This window comes from Lontra canadensis, unplaced genomic scaffold (genome assembly GCF_010015895.1).
Source record: "Lontra canadensis isolate GAN:19392208 unplaced genomic scaffold, GSC_riverotter_1.0 scaffold56, whole genome shotgun sequence".
Taxonomy (NCBI): Eukaryota; Metazoa; Chordata; class Mammalia; order Carnivora; family Mustelidae; genus Lontra; species Lontra canadensis.
Genome location: NW_022631050.1, coordinates 2288906 through 2308534, shown reverse-complemented (window position 1 = coordinate 2308534; position 19629 = coordinate 2288906). Strand labels below are relative to the sequence as shown.

The window sequence follows — 19629 nt, the reverse complement described above, 5'->3', positions numbered from 1 at the left end:
AACCTTAACCTGGATAAGTGATGGCCATTCCATGTGCTTCTAGAGTCTCAGACACAAATTTGTCAAGGTACTTGCAGCCCTGCGGCTTTGTCAAGGGGAGGCCTCTGCTGAAAGGACAGGACCGCTCTTGTAGTAGGAGGGAGTATTGTGGACATAATAAAGGAGAATAACAAGACCTACTATTTATTTAGCAGCCTGGGATTAAGCACATTGTTCTGGACTTTTTTCTTTGAACGTATATACCCGTAAGCTTATAATTATCATTTAGACAAACTTTGAAGAGTTTCCACTATAGAACAACCACCACCAGGCATGAGGGTAGAGTAGAAGGTAAGACTAGAAGGATTGAAAGGTGAAGGGCAACTTTGATGGCATGTTAACAAGTCACAAGACTTAGAATCATAGAAATCAAGATTTGCAGTTAAGATTATGCATCTCAGTCCCAGACTCAGGTGTTCAAGCACTAACACCCCTTGATTTCTTTAAAGAAAATTAAGTAGTTTCCAAGCATCTCTCTTACTAACTTAGACTCAGACACCAAATATGGAAGGATTATGTGGTGCCAGAAATCAAGGGCAGAGTCTCTACCCTCTTGTCTATCATATTGATGGCTAACAAACAACAAGCCCCAACAAGTGGTTCCTTGAAATCCAGTTTCTATATCCCTGCCATGTTGGAATCAGAATTGAAGTCAGCCTCCCCATTCATACCATCTGTCACCCTCTTGAAAGTCAGGTCAGTTCACAGAGGAAAACCTAAAAGCTAAGCACCAGTTTCCCACTCATCTCAGAATCCACCACCCTACTTCTTTTTCCCACCCCTGGAAAGTTCCCCTTCCTCTCTTAAATTCTTTAAAATATTTGCCCCTTTTTCCTCATACCAGGACTCCCAAAGTACTCTCTTCAGGCTTAACAAAATAGAAGCCAACCATGGACAGATCTTTCAGAAAATTTCTGCTTCAGTCCTCCCCTGAAGTAAAGGGGAGCAAATGGCCTGGTTTCCCTTTTGGAAAACATAAAGGAAAATTATAAGGAGAAAAACACAAAGTAATATTTTTCAAAAAATCATCCTGCCATAGACAAGACCTTCACTAAGAGGATTCAGTTAAGTTCACACTGAAAGCCAATGTCTTTCATTCTTTAGAACCAGGATGCCATGTTTCCCATAGAGCATGGGCTTGAAAGCCAGACTGGGGTTCTGATCCTATGCAATCCTAGCTTTGTGACCATAATCCTCTGTGCTCAGTGTTTTCCTAGCACAGTCCTAGCACAGAGTAGGGTCAATTAGTGTTATTTTCCCTTGTCCATGGTCAGCTACTTCCCCAAGTCACTGCCCATTCAGTCCCAAAGCCATTGCTGTAATTCCTCATATCCTGAGAGCAACTCTAAGACCATCCTTCCTAAAATGTGTGCCCAGTGCCCACACTTGAAGCAGCTCAAGTAATGGATTTTTAGCTGAATTTGGTATATATGACCCTCGTCCTTCAGATGGTAACTATTTTCCTGCTGGAGAAAGTCACAACTAATACAATTCAACATTCTGACCACTAAGTACCCTCCAGGAGCTCTTCAACCATGAGTATCATTGGATGTGGCCAGTTTGAACATCTTATTCCTCCTCAGAACTCATTCTGATCTATGAGGAAAACTGTCTTTCTAGAAATAAACCAGGTGACATAGCATGGTCCTAAATCCATTTCTCTTCATTTTTCCTGTCTCCTAGTCAGATACAGAGTTTTGGGATAAGATGCAAGCAGAATGGGAAGAAATGGCTCGGAGGAACTGGATATCAGAGAACCAAGAAGCTCAGAACCAAGTTACAATCTCGGCCAGCGAGAAGGTGACCAATTCTGTTCTTACATATGCTGACCAGCTTTCTCAACATTTTTGCATCATGTTTTTATAAATTAGTCATTAACTATTTTGCAGAAAAGTCAAGAATTAAGTAGACAAATTAATGTCAGTCTGACCTAGAAGAAATCCTGGTGGATGAAAACAATGTAATCCTCCAATGTGTGAAGACAGCAAAGCTGGAATGAAATACCCTTATTTTTATCAATGTTAATTAATACAGTTTGGCAGCCACCAAGAGCTTGCATCTTGACTGTTGGCAAGTTACTGAACTAACTGACATTGAGGGTGGGTTGGAACAAGAACGGACTAATCTCACAGTGCTTTTTGTTAGTCATTCATTGAGCCAGGTGAATTAGCTAATAGAAATGGTATCAGCGGACAGGGGAGTAAGGTGGGGGCTTAGGGCTATATTTCACTGGTGGTCCTTATACAGCTAACAAAGAAACTCAGTGGAAAAGATACCCTTCACACAGCCAGGTCAAGTCCCAGGGACAACTCCCAAGCCTTTTAAGATATTCCCCTGAAAGGAGATCCAGCAAATGTGTGAATTTAGTCAACAACCAGCCAAATTGCCCATGCAGTCCCAGTTGACCTTGGGTTTATGCTTTTAAAAACACTTGGTGAGGGCACCTGGGTGGCTCAGTGGGTTAAGCCGCTGCCTTTGGCTCAGGTCATGATCTCAGAGTCCTGGGGTCGAGCCCCGAATCGGGCTCTCTGCTCAGCAGGGAGCCTGCTTCCTCCTCTCTCTCTGCCTGCCTCTCTGCCTGCTTGTGATCTCTCTGTCAAATAAATAAATAAAATCTTTAAAAACACTTGGTGAAAAAATAAATAAATATAGGTAAATAAATAATAAAAAAATAACACTTGGCGAAGAGGGGAGGGACACTTTTCAGAAATAAATTTAAAGGACTTGAAGGATAGAAAAAGATATGGAATTTTCTTACTAAAGGAAAAACTATATATACACACACATATGTATATATGTGTATATGTGTGTGTATATATATATGTATATATATAATATGTGTGTATTATGGATTTTTTTGTGGTGGAGGAAGTCTCAATAATATTCTGTTCTGCATAACTTCCATCTCTTCAATCCAACAAATATTTATTGAATGCCTATGTAGAAATATACTATGATGATGAATAGTCTTCGATCTTAGAGGATTTTCAGTCTACATAGTCATTAAAATGTCTTCCTTCCCCCAGTATTCTCTGCCCCTCAGTAGGCCAGGCAATCTCATAAAATCAGAGTAACTATCTTATTTAAAAAAACCCTCTTCCACAAAGAAATCAAAGCTAAGCAAGAAGAGGAAACATTGATATATATTGTCAGACTCTAGAATATAATTCATGCCCCTGAGGCATGGCTGGGACCCTGAGTTCCTCGCCCCTGGGACCCCATATCTGTAACACCACTACATAAACTGGACATACCCTGTGGCTTAGATAAAGAGGGCTGTCTCAGTGACAATGGAGAATGAAAGTCTCCATTTAACCGATTTCAAAACCTTAGTAGCATCATTAACAGACTAGCTTATTTGTATCTATCAAATTAGAAGGATATTATGATGACCTATGTTGGTAATGTTGCAACAAATCAGTTCCCTCAGATATTTCCAATTAGAGTTTAACTTGGGACAAATCTCGAAATTCAGTTATACATATCAAGGCCCTCAAAATAGTTCATAGCCTTTAGTCTAATAAATCCCTCTAGAAGTCTATCCTAAGGTAATAATCATAGGCAGACAAAGATTTGAGCACAAAGTTTTCACTGTAACTTTATTTATGAAAACAAAAAAATTGAAAGTAACCTGAATGTCCATCAGTAGGACCTTGGTTAAATAAGTTTTGGCACAATGCAAATAATTTTTAAAACTAAAACTATGTGGGGCTTAAGCTACAAGACTGTATATGAGCTTATTTGTTTAATTTATATATTCATAGAAAAAGATCATTTATACTTCTGTACAATTTAAATTTTTGAAAGAAAAGACCTATAACTTTAAAACATGCATTCTCAATGGGGCGAATATAGCCCCCCATAGGACAAAAACTGGCTCAAGGAGTAGGAAGGTAGAGAAAATGGTAGATAGAATGGTTTGTAGCCCTCCAAAGAGTCACAGCACATAAGCAGATGTACAGTGTGTGGCTTTAACATTTCAGGGGGATGAGTGGTAGCACTTAGCAAAAATACGTCTAAAACTCTGCATTTTTTAAATCTCAGGGGGAAATGGCTAAAGCAAAAAGAGCAAAAGAGTAATAGTCAGAAAACAAACCCTAAAATATTAGCAGTGATACGTTGTGGCATGATGGATAACTTTTGTTTCTTTTTATATTATTCAATAACAAAATAATATCATCCAAAATTTATATAATGAAAATGTACTACCTTCACAGGAAGGGGAAAAAACAGTGATATTTAAATAAGTTAAATAATTAAAATAAATTAATTAAATTCAAATTCAAAAAGAGCTCACTGAATATCAGAATGAAGAGATAAATCAATAGATCTCATAGTTCCCTTCTCCATTTTGTAGGGATATTACTTTCACACTGAAAATCCCTTCAAGGACTGGCCTGGAGCATTTGAAGAAGGCTTAAAAAGATTGAAGGAAGGGGATCTGCCCGTCACCATCCTGTTCATGGAAGCAGCGATTCTTCAGGACCCCGGAGATGCAGAGGTAACATATTCTCTTTATCTTGCTTGGCTCACAAAGTGGCTGCATGTGAATGAGGGACCCGGGATGCCACAGAACTCTCTTGGGCTACATTTGCATCAAGGAAAGGCTCCCAAAGGAGTTAACCTGGCTTACTCTGCTATATGTTTAAAAGTTAAAAATAGGTACCTGTTCTCTAACCAAGTCAAATGTGCAGTGTCCACAGTGCCCCAAAATAAAAGGGTGGGGACAAGAAATGACAAACCAAAATTGTCAACCTGGAGGTTGAGCAGTAGTTTTCAGGGGGCAGTGTATAGTCTTGTCTAGGACTAGAGCAACACCCTACCCCACCCTTGTCTCGTTCAACGTTTATTGAACAATATCATACTGTGTCCCAAGAAATGTGCCAGGCTGGGAAAATGGAACTGTTGAAAAGATACATTTGTGTTCTATCTGGAGAGACAAATCAATAAATCAATGCAGTGTAATAAATGCAATGTCAGAGTATGCACAGGCTGCCATGAGAGCAGAGAGCAAGGTTTCTGAGCGGGCTTTCCCCTCCAATTAAATCCAAATTTGAGGTTTGAAGGAGGGGGCTTAATGAAAGACAGCAGGGGCATCAAGGTGTTAAGAGGAAATGGTTTGTGTGTGGGCAGTGGGGCATGAAACATTATTCCAGGGGGCTGAGGGGAGAAGACAATGATGGGAGAGGAGGTAGAAGAGGTGGGTAAGCTTCGGAATTTCATGAAAGCCAGGAGAACCACTAGGGAACTCTACTCAGCAGAGGGTACAATCAGATTTGCATGTTCGAAAAATCCCTTTCTCTATGGTGTGGAAGGTGATGGAGACAGAGGCCAAGAGACCGCTAAGAGAGGCTTTGCCATCCTCCCTTAATCCACTATGTTTCCAAACCTGCAGAGGCCTGTAATAGGATAGTGGTAGGTGTAAAGTCTCCTTTTTTAGTTTGGGAGTGATTTTCAGTAATCGTCTCACAAGGACTAATCCTCATAAGGGATTTGCAGAAATTCTAGGGAGAGGTATATATGGTGCTGAGACAGCAGTATAGAGTAGCAGTTCAGCTTCTAGGCTCTGCTGTCCTAAATGTGTGGGTTCAAATCCCTGCTCTACCACTCATGAGCCATGAGCCATGTGGTCAGAGACAAGTCATTTAAACTGTCTCAGTTCCATTTCTTCATACATAAAATGGAAGTCACAATTATAATAACTATCTCATTGGGTGTTGTGAGGATTAAATTAGTTCATGCAAATAACGTGCTTAGTTCATGTCTGGTACATCAGTAATTAGCCTTCATTATTATTATTGGTTGTACTTAAAGTTTGTATAGAAAGAATGAGTAAACCGATTACTATGTTAATTCCCTGGTATCTTGTTAGTCAAAACATTGACAGTGGAATGAGATTGAACTGAGAATTGGAATGTGAACCGAAATATTGGAATTTTAAAGAAGATACATGAATCACTACAGAAGAGAAAGTCATTACTTTAGTAGAAAACTATAGGCCATCCCCCCAAAAGAATATCATCTTACATTTCTAAATGCTATGGTGTTTTCAAGTGTATTATATAATTTGGCACAATAACCCTGGAAGGTTAAAAAAAGAAGTATACATTATTATGTCAGATTCATAAATGAGAGGATTAAGGCACTGGGTAACTAATGGATCCCAACCAAGTACTCAGGGCTTCTGAATCTTGGAGACTCCAAAATTCAGATAAAGGACGATCTGTGAACAGTGAAAATGACACCATGCTCAAAGGCTAGCGAGAAGCCACTAGAGAGTGATTGCTTCATCAAACTTAAGAAGCATTCTAAGATGTATGGAGGGTGAAATCAACATCAGGGCTTCTCTGTGTATAATCAATAGATGTAAAAGAATAACTGATATTTGGAGGAGAAATAATCAGTATTTTCATGAGTTTATATGGCATGGGTAATAAAAACTCAGGATGATAAAGCCAATATAATTTTTACAGCATTTGAGGATGATTCTATGTATCGTCATATAGTTTTGATTTCAAATGTCTGTAGGTGTAGTTATGCACTCCCCAAACCCCTTTAAAGGGTTTTTAAAAATTGACATACCCCCATCCCCAGCAAATTTGAGGACAGTATATGTAATGAGAGATTTTTTCATGGGATTGTTCTTGTAATGGTGTGAGAATTATTGTTCTTCTAAATATATAGGGAGAAATTTGTTATACTAAAAACTTTCGTTCCAGATATGAAAAATGTTATCTGCTTGAAGATATTCTTCACATTGTTGACAATAGCAAAGGACTGAAACAACCTTACAGTAACAGGTTATTGGTTGAATCAACAATAGGGTATCCACCCAACAAAATTTAAATTAAAAATTATAAGTATAAGGATTTTATAGAAACATGAAAAGTGTTTATGTTGCAATATAAAGTATAAGTGTAGGCTATAAAATTATGTATGTATTATATTACATTTTATATGTGCTTTAAGCATTTTAACAGTGATATTAGAGCCATGAACACATTAGAATGGAGAGTTTTGTTTTTATTTTCCCTAGTTCCTAAAGTTTCTGTTAGCTCTTATAGTAACAGTCAGACTTGCATCACAAATTGATTTCATTTTGTACATCTTGAGATTCCTTGCTATATAAAGTCCACGCTATTCAGCAATATTTCTGGGTTATTTTCCATCCCTTTTCCTCACAAATGCATACTTTCATATAATTATCTTTTGGTTTTAAGGCACCTAATACCGTAAAATCTCAGATACTCAAATGTTTCCATGGGTCACAGGAGAGTAAATACTGAGAATTTGTCAAAATGTCAGAGGATCTTGACCCAGATGTCAGAAGAGCCTTTGAATAAAGAAATGCTTATGATATTTTTCCCTTTTAGAAGACTGTCGAGTCTGAGACAGGTTGTTCTGCATGGAGGGATCTAAAGCACAGGAATGAATCTGCTTCCTCTTGCAATGTTGACCTCAGTTGTTTTTTGTAGGCATGGCAGTTCCTTGGGATAACCCAGGCAGAGAATGAAAACGAACAAGCAGCTATTGTCGCCCTCCAGAGGTAGATGAAGCTAAGTGCAAAATCATGGGCCGGGTCACTTCCTGTTTTTGCTATCTTTGACCCTTAGGTACATTGTAAAGAATTTGGCCAGGATAAGTTTTGAGATGCCACATTGTACTTAGCTGTAGGAAACAAGAATCTATGAAGAAATAATGTTCCTAAATCGCAGTGTTTTGTCATCCCCAAATCAGCTGACCTTCATTGACACAAATGTGACTATGTCAAAAGTGGTCATAAAATAGACTCAATACATATATAGTTCCTCTTAACTTTCTAGCCTTCTGCAGCATTTGAAAGTTTTCCTCAGAAGAAACATACTCAAAATAATCTCAGTGTAATTTTAGCTCCTTGTGTCTACAGAGACTCTCCTGACAGAGTTTCAGTGACCTACAAGGATAACCACTGAGCCCATGACTAAAGGTCTAAACTGCTTTGGGTGGATGTAGCATCACACTTCACTTAATGAGGGCCCTCTGTGTACCCTGAAAAAATCACCCCTACTAAATCAACTTCCCCTTTCCCTATACAACATACAGTCCCTCTATAATCTCTCCCTAAAGCACTGATGTAGGTACTGTCTAGGGCAGTAAGACTCTAAGTCTTTTCCAGCAACTACGAGCTTCATTATCACCCGGGAACTTGTCAGACCCGCCCAGTCTCGGTCCCACCCCAGGCTGACTGTATTACATCCTCTGCATTTAGCAGATCCCCAGATGATTCTCATGCATCGCCAAATTTGAAAGGCCCCTGCTAGAGGCTAGTGGAATGGCATGAGGGGGAGCAGCTGTAGCCTGTGCCCCGTGTAAAGCCACGTCAGTAGTCTTTTAGATACACAGGACTCTCCCTCTCCTTTTTAAAACACTATAAAGCCTTTCATCTCTGCTGAATCAAATTTACCTCAAGTCAGTTTGCTTTGTGGATATGATACATTTAATACATCAACAGTAGAGCGGCATTAAAACAATGCTATCTGTCCTCATGAAATGAACTCCTAAGAAATTTTGTGCAAGGATTAGCCACCCTTTCTATGGTTGTAAACCATTTATTAAGTTACTGGACCTAGCGCTCATCAAGATGAGTTTTAACTTTCTTAAAAATATACTTAGATCCCAATTTTCACATAAATAAATACGGTATTTTCCAAGGACTTAACATAAACTTAGCCATGCTTTTGCATCCTTTAATTAGTAACAACCCCAAATTTTCTAAAGAACTGTTAGACTCTAGCTCAGAAAAAAATCTGAAATTGGCTATTTATTTACCTATTTATTTATGCCTTCTTGCAGGTGTTTGGAATTACAGCCCAACAACTTGAAAGCTTTGATGGCTCTGGCCGTGAGTTATACTAACACCGGCCATCAGCAGGATGCCTGTGAGGCTCTAAAGAATTGGATTAAGCAAAACCCAAAGTACAAATACCTTGTGAAGAGCAAGAAGGGATCTCCAGGCCTTACCCGGAGGATGTCCAAGTCTCCAGTTGATAGGTATCCTGCTAATTAAATTACAGTCAGCGGTCAACACCCTGTTACACCATTAGGCACCTTAAGGGTAATTAACAAGCCTCACCAGCAACAGGAATGCTAGAAGAGCAACTCTGATGACAAAGATTGATGCCGAGACCAGAACCAACAATTGGACACATGATCAAGATTGTGGGCACTCACAGACATTTTGCCAGAGTACCATAATTTAAAGCAAAAGGCTATGTACATATAATTAACCTAAAATAAATTATAGAATGCACCAAGTTTCATAAAGCCTGAGAACTGGCTATGAGTAAAAATGGAAGTCCTTCCTTCTAGGTGTTTTGTTTCTCTCAGCAGTAAATCAGGATGTTAAATTCATTCTCGTGGAGCCCTGTGGTTTTCCACATTGGCACGCATAGGGTCAGTGGAACTGTCCTTGTGAAGACCTTACTTAACTTAGCACAGTCTGTTTCTGTGTACAAGGAAGTAATTCATGAAAATCAGCAGGTATTTTTTAATGTGCAGTATTAATAGTCCTTCTCATTAAGCAAAGATATTTTAAGCATAATTTTTCCAGTCTGTAATGTTCTCTTGGAACAGAGGACATAATAGTAAATAATATATGCTCAGACTATTTGGAATACACACCTCCACTTTTTCCCTCGTAGCTCTGTTTTGGAAGGAGTTAAGGAATTATATCTGGAAGCTGCCCACCAAAATGGAGATATGATTGACCCAGACCTACAGACGGGCTTGGGGGTACTGTTCCACCTGAGCGGAGAATTTAATAGAGCTATCGATGCATTTAACGCTGCCTTAACTGTTCGACCAGAGGTAAGTGCACAACAAGAATCCATAGGGTTCTCTGTTCAAAATAAGTTTCTCACAACTACACTTTGGACATTTCCGCTATCTCTTATTTCCCTGCATCCAATGGTTAAAGTGATCAGTACTAACAACATGCTACTGTGGCTGTTCATCCTCAAGTACCTCAAATAGAAACATGAATTGTCCGACAGCATCCAATGGTAGCTGCTCTTGGATGGACGAAAAGTCATTTCAGAGCCGTCCATACCATTTTTTGAGTAATTCTCCACCATCATGATCCCTACCCATGAGCCCTGAATAGATGTCTAGCCACCATGCTGCTTCTGCGAGCAATATGGGAATACTCTGTCACTGTGGCTCACGCTGGTTATTGGCTCGGATTCTTGTCATCAGGACTATTCGTTATGGAACCGGCTGGGGGCAACGCTGGCCAACGGAGACCGCAGTGAGGAAGCCGTGGAGGCCTACACGCGCGCCCTGGAAATTCAGCCGGGCTTCATCCGATCCAGATACAACCTGGGCATCAGCTGCATCAATCTGGGCGCCTACAGGTGCGGTATGGTTGTAGGCCGAGAATCAGGAGCCACACTCAGGGTTGAGGTGGACTAACCTGAAAGGCCATTTGCCAGTGAAAATACCTCCTTTTGTAGGAGTAGCCCTCCACCTCTTGTTAAGGGAACAGCTGAACCTTTGCCTCCTGAGGCCTGTTGAAGTGGAAACAGTCTGCTTCGGTGTTTCTCCATCTCTGGAGAGTGACAATTGCATAGGGCATCTGGTGAATGAAGATTCTTGGGCACCTCCCCCTGCGATTTCCGATCAGTCAGCATGGGTTGAGGCAACTCTTTGAGAAACTTAACTGTCCAACCCTTCATTTCCCAGGTAAAGAAAGAGAGAACCTTGGGAAGGTGAGGCAGGGCCACCCAGTAAAATGACTTAAGAAGGTCTAGCGCCAGCCTTTGGGCAAAGCACAACCAAAAGTCCAGGTTATCTGAAACTACTTTGCCAGTGAAGTAGTTAAATTTTTTTTTTTTTTTAAGGAATAAATATTTTCTTTAAAACAAATGTTAAGGGGTAGGCTTATGGTTTAAAATGTCTTTCTTGTTTTCTCATTATTCTTCATCATCCGGTCTACATCCTTCCTACATTCTATTTTTAACTCATCAACAGGAATGAATGACCTTCATTTCTTTTGGGTAAGGAAAGTCTAGGTGAGGGATACCTGGGTGGCTCGGTTGGTTTGGCGTCTGCCTTCTGCTCAGGTCATGATCCCAGGGTCCTGGGATCTAGTCCCATGTTGGGCTCCCAACTCAGTGGGTAGTCTGCTTCTCCCTCTCCCTCTGCCCCTCCCCCTGCTCCTGCTCTCTCACTCTTTTGCTCGCTCTCATTCTCTATCTCAAATAAATAAATAAAATCTTTTTTAAAAGTATAGGTAATTTTCTCTTCTTTTTCAGCTTCTAAGTAGGCATTACTTTCACAACTGGAAAAAAGAAAACTGTTAGTCTTAAATCCCACAAAAAAAAAACATAAACCCTTTCTCTTTCTCAAAAAGAGCCAGGCTTTTAGAATCTGAAAAGCCTGGGTTCAGATCACAGCTCTGCCACTTACTGGTTTCGTGATTCTGAGCCCACACGTTTTAGCCTCAATTTCTTCACCTGCTTTAAAAAAAAAAAAAAAGTGGTAAAATAATATTCAGCCTGCAGGATCGTTGCACAGATTAGATGTAAATTGCCTAAGCATGGAGCAGTAGTGGGCATCTGTTACCATGACTATGACAGTGGCCATCATCAGGAGTAACCCCATCATTATTTATTCAGATAAGTCATCAGAGAGCATCCTTTTGACATCTGAAGAGCCCCTGTTTCTGAACTGCGTTTGGGGACTGTGTCAGGGGCAAACAGTGAGGTTTCAGAAACTGGTTGCTTCATTTATACTAAAAGAATCTTAGAAAGAACATTTAGCACTGGATTACACCAGTCCTCTAAGAGGACCTCACTCAGGTTAAGCCAGGAATAGCTGAGTGACTCCGGAGCAGCTGGTTTGCTTTATTTTCCGGACATTGTGAAGGGAACCATGGGAGACTGGCCTCACAGCAGCCACACAAAGGGCCCCAGGGCGCCTGCGTGGTCTCCTCCCACCCCAGCTGGCTAAGGCTGACCCTGTCGGATTTGCATACTAAGTTCATTCCTGCTCTCATCTCACTTTCCTAACCTGATTTTATCTTCACCCCTTCCAGTCACTTATTTTCTCACTATGTTGTATATATGTACTTTAGGAGATACCTTTGTTTGAAACAAGGGGAAGTGGAAGTAAGTATGTATGTACCTGTAGACATTAAATTCAATTAAAGGAGGCTTTTATAAAGCTTCCAGATGAGTCTTTCTTAAATGGAACTCCTCATTACAGTGTAGAAAACAATACTTGAGAAGTCAATAAAATACTTTCTTGGCAGTCGCAGGTGTAAGGCTCATGAGGGTAACCGTTAGCTGGCGGCTGGAAAGGGTCGTGATAGGTGGAAATGCGCAAATCTGCTGAGGGAGAATTTTAAATCCTCTAGATGAAAGTCACCTGTACAGGAGCAAATCAGCTTTAAAGTTGCCAAATAACATACAGAATGCCCAGTTAAATTTTAATTTCCAAGATACAGCAAATACACTTTCAGGTAAGTATTTCCCAAATATTGCATGGGACATGCTCATACTACAGGTAATGAACTGTTTACCTGATATTCAAACTTAACTGTGCATTTACCATTCTTGGTAAATCTGGCAACCTTGACTGCAAGACTACTTCAAAGTTTCAAAACATCTCAGCAGAGATTTGTGGGTCTTTTATTGTCATTCCACATGTGGAAAATCTTAAGTACTAAACATTTCGCATTTTTTTTTTTCCTGAGGAAAAAAGACCATTGAGTGAGACATCAGCTTCAAATGAATTCTGAAAATAAGTTTAACTTGAGGTGTAAGTGGATAGTTAGGAAAAGATAACCCTCCATAGAGATATGACTCAGGAAAAAAGCCCTGAGCTGGTTCATATTCTTTCATATCCACCGGAACCTTGGGACGCACCCCTCAAGAACACAGATGTCTGTGTACGTGGCTATATCCCTGGCTGTTTGTCATTACACATTTTCTATAAAGAGTCAAAGGCAAGCCTTTCCCCAGTACTGTACAGTTGAAATAAGAAGAGGAAATTGTTGGCAAGGAACCTGGGTGTAGTGTAAGACACTACCCCTCTGTCAGTAGGAGCTCCTAGAGTAGAATTTAGGCCAAAGAATCTTCACCTTCTCAAAAGTGAGGACCTCATGGGGTGCCTGTTGGTTTCTGCTCAAGTCATGATCTCAGGATCCTGAGGTTGATCTTGAGTAGGGCTCTGTGCTCAGTGCAGAGTTTGCTTAAGACTCCCTCTCCCTCTCTCTGCCCCTACCCCACCCGCTGCTCGCTCTCACGCTCTCTCTCTTTCTCTCTTTTTCATATAAATAAATAAATCTTTAAAAAATAAAAAGTAAATTTTAAAAAGAGTGAGGACCTCTTTTTAATGAAAACATAGATCACATCCCCTTTGATGATAATTTTTTTAGTATTAATATATGGAGGGAAAGATACTATAAAATGAGGAACCCTTTTACTGAATGCATGTTATTAATCAAGACATACACGAACAGCTTATTCACACACATGTGTGAAACATCTGAAAACTATGCGCACATCTACATGCACAATCTTCTGAGTATCCCAAAAGAACTCTGTGTTTCTGTTGGAGAACAGATTTAGACTCTCTTCATGGGAAAAACCTCACATGGCTCGATAGGGCTTGCAAGTTAGACCATTCCATTTTTCCCCAGTTCCTTCAGAGACCACTGCCACACACCTGGGAGCTAGGAGTGGCCTGTGCCTGTGTGGGTTCCAAGATCTTCCTCCCCTGAGTTCTTACAAGCCTAGGATGAGGAGAAGAAAGGGAGTCATTGTCATCTGAGCTGCCATTCTGTGACAAGGAAGCCAGAAAGGGCCTCCAAAGTAAACTCCACACATGCATCTCTTTATAAACCCTCTTCTCTCGCTTGATTGCTAACCCTCCCAAAGAAAGGACAATTAGAACCCCACTCCTTTCCATTAGCCAGGTCTCCACGCACAGTGCCACCGTCTCCCGATTGCCCTTTACTTCCCGGCGGATCTCATCCTACGGATGAACAAATGCCTGGACCACGTGCACGGACTCAGAAGTCCAGCCTCACTTCGGAGCTTCCTACCAGTTCTCACAGGAGTACATGGGATCAAACGTGCGAGAAGCTTTTAAGGAGAGTGAAGTGGGCACAAATGAAAGCAGCGTCATTACTCTCAGCAGAGCCCAGTTTGTCAGATACAGAACACATGCTTCCGGTGCCAGGGGTCCTGAGAGCGTAGACCCGGGAGCAAGAGAGCAGCTTGGGCTGGGAGGAGCTGGAAGGCCTGTGGGCAACATCTGACTCAGACTTCATGTTCTCAGGACCACCTCACACATTTAACAGTTACTGACGACCTCCAGAGGCTTTTCTGTAGATTCTATCGATATTTACTCTATTAGATGTTAAATGGAGAATAGTTTAAAAGATATATTTAAACTAGGAATTAACCAGATGTTAATATTATCTATTTATAAAAAATAATGATTCCCCAAAACAAAAACCTGCTCGGTGAGAATAGTGGCATGGTTTTATCATTTTTGCCAGTGTTTTTAAATATCTTGATTAATAGAGACATTCTCGTATCTGCCTCTGCATTCAGTCGACTGGGATTTCACACATCATGTAATCATTGGAAAATTCCATCGTACACTCATGAGAAAATGAGAGCAATGTAAAACAACTTCTGGGGATTATCGTAGAACTGATTTTGACCTCATTGACCCTTGGAGTTCCCCAGACCGCACTTGGAGAACTACTGATCTAACTTAATAAGAGCTTTCACATAAATGGATCCAACTGCACCTCACACAACAAGGTTTTAAAGTGGCTTCTATTCTTCCTATTACACAGTTGGGGAAACTGAGAATTGGGAATATAAGAAATTAGGATTCTAAGCCCAGACACTCTGGTAACAAATCAACTCGGTCCCAGTGACCTCACATATTTCTATCACCAATGGGAAAAATTAAACCACTTTATTCTTTTTATTCCTCTCAAATTATTTATTTTTTTAAGATTTTATTTATTCATTTATCAGAGAGAGCACAAGCAAGAGGAGCAGCAGGTAGAGGGAAATGTTGGTTCCCCACTGAGCAAGGAGTCCGATGCAGGACTCGGGCCCAGGACCCCAGGATCACTACCTGAGGTAAAGGCAGACACTTAGCTGACTGAGCCACCCAGGCATCCCTTAAACCACTTTGTTTCTGAGTAGGGTCAGATACTTCTTAGTCAACCCTTGTTATATAAATCACATTTGCAAATGGATTAAGTCTTTAAATTATCCCCGAAGGTGGAGAAAAGCAGAAGCATTAATGAGTTAGCAATGGTTTCACTGTTACTCTTTCCGTCCCACAAGACAGTCCTAAAATAAAATTTGCTTTCCTTTTTCTTTCTGATTTCACTATACTAAACAATGATTCTTTTCACAAAAGAATAATGAGAGAATCAGAAGGTTGTTCACCTGATGATCTAAAGCACCACGGGGGGATGATTTAGCATTTAGGATTAAGAGAAATTAATCCATTTCATTTTATAAGTTGCTAAGTCAAACTTCGTTGCATTTTTACATGTCTGTTTTTCCACCCTCTTAGAGAAGCGGTCAGCAATTTTCTCACTGCCCTCAGTTTGCAAAGAAAGAGCAGGAATCAACAGCAGGTCCCTCATCCTGCCATCTCTGGAAATATCTGGGCTGCCCTCAGAATCGCACTCTCTCTGATGGACCAACCGGAACTCTTCCAGGCGGCTAATCTCGGTGACCTGGATGTCCTCCTACGAGCTTTCAACTTGGATCCTTGAAGGAAAAGAAAGCAATTAAAAATAATAAATCCTTGTCTGTATGATTGTACTGAGAAATGCAAAACTATTTTATTATGAATTCCAAAAAAAAAAAAAAAAAAAGAGGACAAACCAGACGTCCAAAAGGTCATGGTGAGATAACGCAAGGGAATTCCTTACAGACAATGCCCAGGCTCTGTTCAGATTCAAAAGCACAAAATGTTCTATATAGCGTCAAGGTTGGGCTCAAAAGAAGAACTGAGAGACACAAAGACAAACCAAGATGAAATAACGGTGTGTGAATACTCTTCCGTACCTGCAAGCATACTCAAAACATGTCCTGTGGGGGGTTTGTCCCCATTCGCAGCTGATACACATCTAAGGAACTTGCTCATGGGACACGTCGAGAAAGGAAGCACTGCCTCTGATCAGGGAATTCTGACTGTTTCTGAGCTCTCCCCCGCAACTCCCCCTTTTACAACATAGTCCGGGTCAAGGTGCATGCACATATATTAACTCTTGACTAAAGAGAGGCATTGCTGAAACCTGTTCCAATTTTAACTTTTACTGTAGCCCTTTGATTCCAGAGAGGGAGCTTTGCTGGCAAAAGCAGTTTTTGCACTAGAAATTTTTGCTGTTCCCAATCAAAACTTTTCTGGGACTGTATATATGCACTTTAATATCTTATTTATGCCTTGCTGGAGTTTTGTTTCGTTGCTCCAATTTTTAACTTAGGGGTGAAAGACTTGAGAACGCGGCCTTGCTAGATCAATGGACCAAATAAAAATTCCTGAAAATAGTTTTTCATAGTGTAGAGTTTTGAAGGAGTTTTTCTTAAAGCAGGTATGACATAGGGTATAAATAGGTCAAACACAGATTTTACTCTCATGCTTTTCTGGGACTGTATGAACTTAAGCAAGAGAAGACGTCCCGTCCCGTCATGCATTCTCTGCAGGGAGGAATTTTGATGATAACGTGATTTCTATAGACTTAACATTGACTTGCTTAAATGTCATATTTTACTTGCTTTCTAACTGCCCCGCACACTAATATATTCCTTTTAAACCATTAATATTTTAAATAGTATTTCGTAAGAGTGATACATTTTTTCCTAAAAATTAAGTGTTTTCTTAGTTCCATAATAATCTGCACTGCACAGCCTTTTGCATTCTACGTGATAGAAGATCAATATTTTCTAGCTGAATCTCACTGAATGTCAGAAGTTTACTATGAAAGATGCATGCCTTTTGGCTCTCATTTTGAATATTTATCAAGTATCAGAAATTTTCTGTTGGTGGTGGTTTTATTTAATTGATACATTCTGCTCACTTCTTAATGGTGTGTTGTACCTGTTGGGGCTTGGTGATTATTTGGAATGACATCACTTTTTAAAAAATTAGAAAAGTCGTTTGCAAAATGCTAACCAAAATATAGTATTGCCAGTGTCCATTTCTAGCAGCTGGTCCTGGTAAGTGGTCCTATTCTTCTTTGTCTTTTCTCCTTCCTTCCTCCAGAATCTTCCCCAAAGCAATCCAATCCCAACTTTTTCCTCACGTTCTTTGGTTAGTAGTAGCTGATTACTCTCCTGATGATAGTTACCAAGCAAACAGCATTTGAGTCAAGACAGTTTAATTGACTAGGGAGTTAGCTTCTCCTGGGGGGAAAAGTGCAGGTAGAAATCCTCTCCTCTGTTACCTCAGAAGTCTCTCCGGTAGGAAGGGGCCTCAAGGAACCACAAAACCACAAGTCCTTGAGGTTTACGTACGTTATAACAACAGAGTTTTTTAAAGCTTATAAGGACAAAGAGTTTATCAAGTTTATAAGGACAGAGTTGAAGGCCCAATGGTGTGCCAAGCTTTTGTCTTTCTTGTTGAAGCTCACTAGGGCAAAGGTGGTGCCCCCAGCTGGACAGCAGGAGACAGAGACATTAAGGCATTCACCATTGGGCAGTAGTGACAACCCAGTCTTTGAATACTTCCCTCCAGTCTCAGAAGCAAACAAAGCTCAACAAAATTTTCAAGAATATTGTTTAGAATTTTAGAATCTTAAAATTCAGTCAAGGAAGGACTTTGGGGCCAGCTTCCAAGTTGATGGCAGCTGGCTGCTTAGATATCCCCGATAGAAGAGCATCCATTCTCTGCACATTCCTCCTCCCAATTTCTGCGCATTCACTGGCTGGCAAGCTGATTTGCATCCATCATAGTCCACTAGGAGCCTCTGAACACAGGATTCAAACACAGGTTTCTGTTATGACGCCGTTCTATACTTTCAACAGTAACTGAATTTGCAATATTAACATGACGTCAGTTAACAATTTAAAGCCTAACAGTAGGGTAAGTGCAGGATACTTTAATTTGTTGTTAAGTGGTGGAAAATTTTGCAGCCCAAGTTGTATTTTGCTGTCAGAATACAAAGTGACTTCAGAGGAGAGTAGACAATTTTCCATTCCCATCATAATTTAATAATTTGCAGAACATTCAATAGGACTTTCTCCAGTATATCTAGAGTCTATCAGAACCAAGATTTTCATAGTGGTTGCCTCTCAGCAAGTTCAGAACTATTGCCCAAGATATTTTTCAATATTTTTAAATAAAATTAAGTAAAAACAGTTAGTAAAAAAACAAGTGAAAGTTTATAGAAATCAGAGCACCAACAAAAATTAGTAAGATGATAGAACAGTCTTTATTGTATACATTTTTAAGTATACACACATTCTTTTAAGGCAGAACTGTTTTGGGTATCTTACCCTGGTGGTTTGAAATTGACATTTAAATTACTTCTTTCCATTTCAAAGGGCAAGGTGTCCTCGTTTCCTTTCTGAGGCACCTGGAAAGGCTTTGAGTTTCTTTTTTCTTATATTACTGAATATGTAAGCAAGCCTATGATGCCTTAGAGGATACTACTGTTTTACTGGAATGGCTGTTCAGATGCTTAGATATATCTTTCAAGAACTGAAAGCCAGTGGTCATTGCTGAATTTCAAAATATGTTATAGTTATGTCTAGGGGGCTGTTTCCACATGTTGCTGTACCTTAACAGTGGGGAAGAGGTAGAGGAATAAGGACGAGAAAGAGCAAAACATCCCCTTACTGGGCCCATCACACTGAGTCATCATTCCCTTTGCTTTCTCTGAAGATCGTTCCCCATGACTCCTGGAAAAAGAGGCAGCTCTTGTCCACCAGGAAACTTTAACAGAAAACTAGCAGCTGTGCTTTCTCAGCCAATCTGCATTTCAACTGGAATGGCCAATCAGTGATACTTAACCAGGTTGGAATGTCCAGGACACACTCACATTCAGAGTTTTATGCCAGTCTTCTTCTTTACTGTAAAGAGAATTATTGTGTTGAATCTTGGGTCCATGTTTAGGAACTTAAACTAGATAAATCTTTCTAGAACATTCTTGCTATACAAGCAAGACTTGAACCAAACTATAGCTAGCCCAACATTTAACAGGAGCTCCTAAACTCTGTTCCCTATCCTTTATCTGTGAGTTCTTTGGGGATAGAAAAAGAAAACAAGATGGTCATTTTGTGTCCCTTCCTCATTTGCCCCTGAATCAGTTCCACAAGACTGGACTGCACTTTAAGTTCATTGTTGCTGTTGTTTTACACCTTGAAATGATTCTGAAAGCATTCTAGAAACAGAAGGCTTAATTCGTGTGCCATCTTTTTCGAGGCCTCATATTTTAGAAATTGTTAAACATGAACACACATGATTTCAACTTTGTAAAATAATTTCAAATTCATTCCCTTTCCAGATTTTATTGCACATTTTCCCTGTCATCTCAGTATTTATAGAACTGGTTGAAATTAAACT

At 40.1% G+C, this 19629-nt stretch overlaps 1 protein-coding gene across 11 annotated transcripts in view; it reads left to right on the top strand.

The window, feature by feature from the left end:
* Positions 1-16613, top strand: part of PEX5L (peroxisomal biogenesis factor 5 like) — a 224579-nt gene extending 207966 nt beyond the window's left edge. For all 11 annotated transcript variants that reach the window (XM_032875417.1, XM_032875415.1, XM_032875413.1 and 8 more), the window contains 7 exons: positions 1723-1839; positions 4397-4540; positions 7515-7585; positions 8872-9069; positions 9720-9885; positions 10273-10430; positions 15631-16613. In XM_032875417.1, coding sequence (XP_032731308.1) covers positions 1723-1839; positions 4397-4540; positions 7515-7585; positions 8872-9069; positions 9720-9885; positions 10273-10430; positions 15631-15835 — 1059 coding nt within the window. In that variant the 3' untranslated portion in view covers positions 15836-16613. The remainder of the gene's footprint in view (positions 1-1722; positions 1840-4396; positions 4541-7514; positions 7586-8871; positions 9070-9719; positions 9886-10272; positions 10431-15630) is intronic.
* The last annotated feature ends 3016 nt before the right edge of the window (positions 16614-19629 follow it).